The 7,560-nt window shown below is 32.6% G+C and overlaps 1 protein-coding gene across 1 annotated transcript; it reads left to right on the top strand.

Annotated features, from left to right (window-relative positions):
* The first annotated feature begins 516 nt into the window (after window positions 1-516).
* Window positions 517-900, top strand: LOC110702728. Its single transcript, XM_021880480.1, has one exon. It carries the CDS (start codon window positions 517-519, stop codon window positions 898-900), a length of 384 nt encoding a protein of 127 aa, XP_021736172.1.
* Window positions 901-7,560: the final 6,660 nt, after the last annotated feature.

Here is a 7,560-nt window from a genome sequence, read left to right as displayed (position 1 = left end):
GAGAGAGAAAGAGAAGAAGAAGAGGCGTAGGGGAGGAGAGGAGAGAGAAACGAGAAATAAAAGGGGGGATCCGGGTATTTTTTAGGGTTGTGTAGGGTTAGGTTTTTTTTTATTATTTAATTACATTCCGACGGAATATTTTTCGTCGGAAAATAAAATTTTCGACGGATTTTATTTCCGCCGGAAATTTAATGTATCGACGGAATAATCCGTAGGAAGTTTCCGACGGATTTTATTTCCGTCGAAACATTAAATTTCCGTCGGAAATCCCATAAATTCAGACGGATTTTTATTCCGTAGGAAATTTCCGACGGAAATTTATTCCGCCGGAATTTACTGAATTTCCGACGGAAAAACATGTCCGTCAGAAACGGTCCGTCGGAAATCAGCCTATTTCTAGTAGTGTGTGAGTTCAAAACTCTAGATGGCTTCCCCCTTCTGCTCCCATGGTAAAAGGGAATGTTGATGCCCATGTAATGGCTGGAAATGGGGTGAGTTTTGGAGTGGTTATAAGAGATGCGGGCTGGAGAGTTACTAGTAGCTGCAGTCAAAAAGCTCGATGTATGCTGGTCCCCGGACTTGGCAGAAGCAGGTGTTGCTGCTTTTGGTGTGAAGTTTGCCAACAGACTTGGATACAGGGACGTGGAACTAGAGTGTGATGCAATTAATGTTGTTCAAGCAGTCAACAGCAAACACAAAGGTGCTACCCCGATTTATTTGTTCTATGAGGATATCATTAGAGCAAGTTTAGACTTTAATTCCTTTATTTGTAAGCATGTTAAACGAGGGGAAAATGTAGTTGCTCATTGTGTAGCACGGTGGGAAACTACCTATTGGACTGAACGTATTTGTATGTCTGTTTTCCCCCAAAGCCTAGTTGCTTTGGTGGACTTGATTTAATTTAATAAAATCCCGCCCTCGTTTGCTGAAAAAAAAAAAGGTAAATTCTTGTTAATTTCTTGTTTTTGTATCTTGTTTTGAGATCTTACTTTTCTAATTCTTTGATTTCTATTTAAATTCTTGTTAGTTTGTTCTTTTAGTATCTTGTTTGGAGTTTTTTTTTTTTTTTTTTTTTTTTTTTGCTAGGAAAAATCAATGAAAATTAAGGCATAAAAAGAACTGGGAGTCATTTAGACAGTCATCCTAAATTATTACGTGCTTTGGATACTAATTATAGATTAATTTAAATAATTTATCAAATTAATTTAGAAGTCATTTGGACAGTCATAACTAAATAATTACATGCTTTGGATGTAATGTTAGATTAATTTACATACTTTATCAAATTAATAGCATAAAAAGAGAGAAAAAGTTATTGGAGATAATAAAGTGTGGTGGTTTATAGTCATAATAACTAGTAAATGCATATGTCAATGTCATGTCGTTGCATTAAGATTAGAATCACATTCTTTAGCAATCTCTGTCACAAATCACAATCTTTTAGTTTTGATGGTAATGAAGTTCTATAGAATGCACTAAAATTGTACTGATGAATAAACATATACTAGTAATATTTTATTATAAGTTCTCTTTAAATAGATAAAGAACTTAAATACGAAATCATTAGTGCTAAGTATAAATGTTAGCGACTTAGCGAATAGTTTTTGTGTAAAATTTTCTAGTATGGACCATTCTCAATTTCTTTATTATCTTGTTCCAAAATATAGAGCTATTAAAATTGATTAGGGAATATCCAAGCATGAAGGTAAATTAATTTTTTCTCAAATGATTTTTTATTTTTGCTTGTATATGGGAATTGATGATATCTGATAAACCATTAAGGATCATTGAAATAGATGATAGAAGAGAGCGATGTAGGATTGTTCAGTTCATTATACTAATTTCTTTATTTTATTAATTACTCCGTAATAATGATTATATATTATTTTCTACAATCAAATATTATTTCAACTACTGAGGGGCAATGAGTGAGGTGATGAAAAAAGTGCTAGCGAAGAAATGGTTGGATCGGTTAACACGGGAATTTAAGGGAGGGGGAAAGGTGGGAAATAAAAGGGGTAGAAGGAAAATCTTGAAAGGAGGTTGGAGGCATAGAATTAGAAGAAGTGATTGGGAGTGAGCGAGGAAGAGTAGAATCTAAAGGAGGGTGCATTAATTTGACTAGACAAATACATACAGGTTGAAGCATTGTTATTAAAATCCCGATTTAAAATCTTAGAATCTTACGATTTTACGATTCATGTATGTTAAACAATTTGATTTAAGATTCTGCCCGATTTTACACATTTCACGTAACGAGTAAAATCCTTACAAGTTTAAAATATACCTACAAAGTTATTTATAAATATCTATTGTCAATTATTGGTTGCTTAATAGGTAAACAACTAGTTTCTATTAATAATTAGGTTTCAATTTCATAATTTAAATGTATTAGGGGACATAAAGAGTACTCAGCAAAATATCGCGCCAGACTTGTTGTCAACTTTTCAGTTTGCATGACAAGACTTAAGAGACTGTCTGTAACAAAAAACAGGTCTCTTTAATCAATAGTTTTTTTTTTTTTATTTTTTTTTTTTTTGAGAATGGGGTATTTTTTGTATTTTTTTTTTGAGAGTGGGGGTACAACTGTACCTCTGTGTACCCCCTGGATCCGCCACTATCAGTAGATCAGATGCAACAGATCTCTTACTGAACCAACCAGACAACTCTTAATAAACTCCTTAATCTGATCATCTGCTACTGCATTTTAGTGCAGCAGGCATTACACCTCTCATAATCATCATCTCAATCTCATTCCAATTCCTGCATTCACTGTAAATATTTTCTCTCTCATCATCTGAATTCTGAAAGCACACATCCCGAAAGAATGTATATCAATGTGATACCGAATATATGTAATCAAAGTTTATCTTGTAATTATTCTTGATTAATTCTTATTACGCATAATCTAAATATTTCTATATATTCTCATATTTCCTCTTTTTCCCTTCTTTTTTATTCTTTGGCTTTTATTTTAGCATTTAATAGTGTCTTAAAAATATTCAATGAATATTTGAAGCAAAAAAAAGTACAAAAAATAAACAATAGATTAAAGTTACAAAATTAAAAATAAATCATGTGTACAACACACTCTTATCATTCTGGTTAGAAAAATGGTTAAACGTTGTTTCGCTAATTTTTATACCAATATGTAGCCACTCAGTTAACTTTTATACTAATTAGTTGACACTTGCTAACTTTTATACCAAAATATGTCGTTGACCCTAATTTTTATACCAATATGTCACAAAAGTGCTTATTTTTATACCAATATGGTTAATTGCCCCAAACAAAGATTGTTGTGGAATTTTTTTATTATAAAAAATAAAGTTAATTCTATTTTTCCTATAACTTTTTTATTGTGCGCTGGTGCGCTAAACTGGTATGCTTGTTAAAATTGCTAATGGAAGTACTGTGGTATCATGAATTCATGAATGCCGAATAATTTTCATTATAAGCAAAATGCCTCTATTGTCACACTCAGAATTTAGAAGTAATCCCTTTAAAGGTTGGTTGTTAGAGCAAGTTAGTGCGCAAATCGGTGTGGTGTTTCAGGCTTGTTCTCAGCCTAATGTAGATTGATCAAAACCCCTTTTATTATAAACAACACTAAATAAATAGATTAGCAGGTTAAAGACTCCCTAACCTTATAAATCACAATTTTAGATAATAACACAACTTTCACAATTTCAAGCATTTCAATGTTTTAGCATTTTTTTATGTAAAGACCTACATGTAATGTAGTGTTATTTAACTCACTTCATGCTAACACATATAAGAGAAAATACAAGTTCATCTTTGTGATAAACTTGAAGCGTTTATCTAAGGGTATAATTGTTCATTTGCGTATTTAAGTATTTGTTTATCTAAGTATGGCTAATGTTGCATTATATAGTTTAATTGTCGTAAAAACACTCAAATAAAATATTTTTAAATACTCTGGCACAATTCCCAAGGCATTGTATTTACTCTAATGTCATTAGATAAACGCCCGTTTATCATCAAGATAAACGCCCGTTTATCATCAAGATAAAGCGGGGCTCCCCCAACATATAACCTATTGAAGAAGTCTTTATATATAAGGAAAGATTGTTATTATTAATCCCAACTTTAGGTCATTTACTTTAATTAATCCCAATTATCGATTATTCCTGAATAATCCCAATTTGAAGGGGCGTTTTCTTTTATCAGGTCATAACCGGTCAACAAAAGTCAATGACCTATTATAATAGGTTACTTAACACGTATCAAGCCTTGATTGGTCCAAAAAATTAAAAAAAAAATTCAAAACAATTTAAACAAAAATGAAAAAAAAAAACTAACCACCATCAGCCCCAAACCCCTCCCGCAAAACACACCCACCCCCTCCTTTCCTCCCGCCGGCGATTACCCCAGGCCACCCCTTGAAATTCCGACAACCTTCCCCATAACACAACCATGCCAAAGCATGAATTGCAAGTACAAAGAAGAACCCAACTTTGGAGAAATCAAGGATGTTATTCGATCGGAGAGGGTGATTCCGGTGATGTTGAGTTTGAGGCAACCCCTATGAGTAAACCCGAATTCGTCAATGGTTAAATATGGGTCGATTGTCAGATTTGCTTTTGTTTGATCGGATTTCAGCGGAGGAGAGAGAAAATAAGGTTAGGAAGAAGAAGAGAGTTACGGTGGTGATGCGGTGGCAGTGGGTCGATTTTGAGGGTTGTGGTTAGGAGATAGGGAGTTTTACGGGGTGGGTGAAGGGATGGGGAGGTTGTCGGCATTTCCCGGTGGCGGGGGGGGGGTGGGTGGGGCGGGGCAGGGAGGGGGTGATGGTGGTTACCGGTGGGGGAAGGGGGAGGAGGGATGGAGGGCTAACGGTGGTTTCCAGTTTTTTTTTATAATTTTTTTTTTGTTTTATTGTTTTTGACTAATTAAATTAAGACCAAAAAAAATTAAGATTAAAAAAAATTACCTTTTAACCGGTCATTTGACCAGATAAATGAAAACACCCATCAAAGTTAGGATTATTAAAAAATAATCGATAGTTGAGATTAATTAAAGTAAATGGCTCAAAGTTGGGATTAATAACAACAAATTTTCCTATAAATATATATTGTCAATTATTGGTTGCTTAATGGGTAAACAACTATTTTCTATTAATAATTAGGTTTCAAACTCATAATTTAAATATATTTAATTAAATTTGGAAATGATGTCTTGATCATGCGTGTTACGATTCGATTCTAAGAGCCCTTTGCGATTCAAATAGCCCCTTTTCGAATCAAAGTAGAATCCCGATTTTGATAACTTTGGGTGGAAGGAGAGAGAGTGAACAAAAGATCTTAAACAAGAACGTAAAAATGAGACACTAAAATACATAGAAATTTATGGGGTGGTATGATTAGGGAGAAGGTGGTGTGTCGACGGTGATGGGTGTGGTGATTGGTGTTTGGTGCAATGGGCTAGTGGTGCGATAATGTGATTATTGATAAGCATAGGAATGTTAACCACGATTATAAAAATTGAGCTATTTTAATGTTTTAATCCTCATTAATGTCATGATTCATAAGTGATATTAAGTAATTTTATTCAAATACCAAAGAAAAAGTGCAATTGATTGGGTTGCCAATGAAGTTTTCCAAAATTTAAATTTATTTTATACTCAATTGTCTTTAAATAAGTAGAACGTTTCTCTTATGCACGCGTACCAATGCATAACTTTGATTGATAATATATTTAATCATCGATAAGTAAAATTACAACAATTGAATATTATTAATCTATTTATTGAAACGATTTCAACACGTATCCACAAGACTATATTTATTCTTACGTATAAATCACAAACATTAGTCAACGTAAATTTGATAAATAGTGCAAAAAGTCAAAATGTTTCACTTATTTAAACACAGAGTAGAGTATATAAAAGGAAAGTCAATGAAATATTGACCAAATCAAGTGATCAAACCACCTTCCATCTTGGACTGGCCCATGAATTAACTTACCATTGTTAGCTATTTCTGTTATAAGATTTTGACCCAGTCCTCCTAATCAAAACCTATTGGACCAGCCCGGTGTTCATGTGGGCCCATATCCACCTTCTTCATGAGAATCTGAAAGGGCTAGCCCAACTAAGAAAGATACTGATTTGGCCACTTTCCCTTTGTTGAATTGTTGTTATGATTTCGAAACAAATACCCCCCCTTGATTAATTATGAATGTTTTATGCAATTGTTCTGAATTTTTTTATTTTGATTTCGATTTTGATCTGGAAAAAAAAGAGCAGAGGAGATAGAAAGAGAAAGGAAGAGAAGAAGGAGAGAGAAAGAGAAGGGAGAGAGTTGTGCATAGTTTTGTGAAAACGTTAACGTGAAGGATTTTTTCTGTACATCTTTAATGTAAGTTTTTTAATACGTAGATCATCTTTATAGATTACGTTAATTGCTCTGATAGTGAATATTAAAATAAATAAATAATAAATAAATAAATAAAACAAAAACAAAACTGTATTGTAAATCGACTACGTAAAAGCCAACTAAGCCATACATAAAATTAACAAATGGAGAGACTACTATAGATACAACGAAGAAATTAAAGGTGTTGAATTGCTCATATCTAAGAAGTCAATATTGTTATCTACCAAAACAAGAGTTTGAAGGCGCTCACATTGTGACCTTGCGCAATAATAATTACTTGAATTGAACTTTATTTTAGCTAGCTTTTCATTTTTCGTAAAAATAACAAATCTTCTAGCTAGTTGATTCGGGCAGTCTTGCATATAATATTAATTGTTGTAAGATTTAACAACCTACGAATTGAATGGTCACATGGGATTATCTTTCAAAGTACATACACCGTTTTTTCATTGTTTTTGCATGCCCAATCTTATGCAAGTATATATGGAATGGAGAAATTAAATTATTACTCATATGATTATATATGTCACATGTATGTTGAACTCATTGCAAATTGCATTAAGCTTTTTTGGTTGTAATAGAATTAGTTATCTCAGATATTTCATGAAAGTGTAAAGCAAAATTGATAAAGCTATATAATGTGATTATTTATTTTATTTTTATTTTTAAGAAAATGTGATTATTAATAAGATCTTGTAAAAAAAGTTAGACTAGTAATAAGGACTAATAAATCAACATTAACATCTCGTCATTATATTTATTGTTGACATATGTTGAATAATTAAAAAACCATAAAACTATTAAAGTAGAAATTTTAAGCGATATGTATGTTCAATAACTACAGGCTCACCATCTTATGCCATCTAAACCCAAAAACAAACAATCGATGTTGTAAACAAGTTGGCAATCAAGTGAAATCTTGCGCCTAACCCTTTGAATTTAGTATATATCTCCACTTTAACTGTATATATCTAGACCTTAAGGTGAATATGACAAGATCCCACACGGTGAAAGTTATGGGGAAAACACAGAAAAGGATGATTGATGGTTTTTTTTTTTTTTTTTTGGCAAAGAAAGGACAAATGGTGGGAGTGTGAGCCTATGTTTTATTATTAATAGAAAGGATAGAGTGGTGGAGCTAGCAATATTTCAAGTGAGTTCA

This window comes from Chenopodium quinoa, unplaced genomic scaffold (assembly GCF_001683475.1).
Source record: "Chenopodium quinoa cultivar QQ74 unplaced genomic scaffold, ASM168347v1, whole genome shotgun sequence".
Lineage (NCBI taxonomy): Eukaryota > Viridiplantae > Streptophyta > Magnoliopsida > Caryophyllales > Amaranthaceae > Chenopodium > Chenopodium quinoa.
This window is presented reverse-complemented; position numbering and strand designations above follow the sequence as displayed.

Excerpts from the sequence above, each read along its gene's own strand:
- LOC110702728 (XM_021880480.1), top strand. The coding sequence starts at position 517 with ATGCGGGCTGGAGAGTTACTAGTAGCTGCAGTCAAAAAGCTCGATGTA.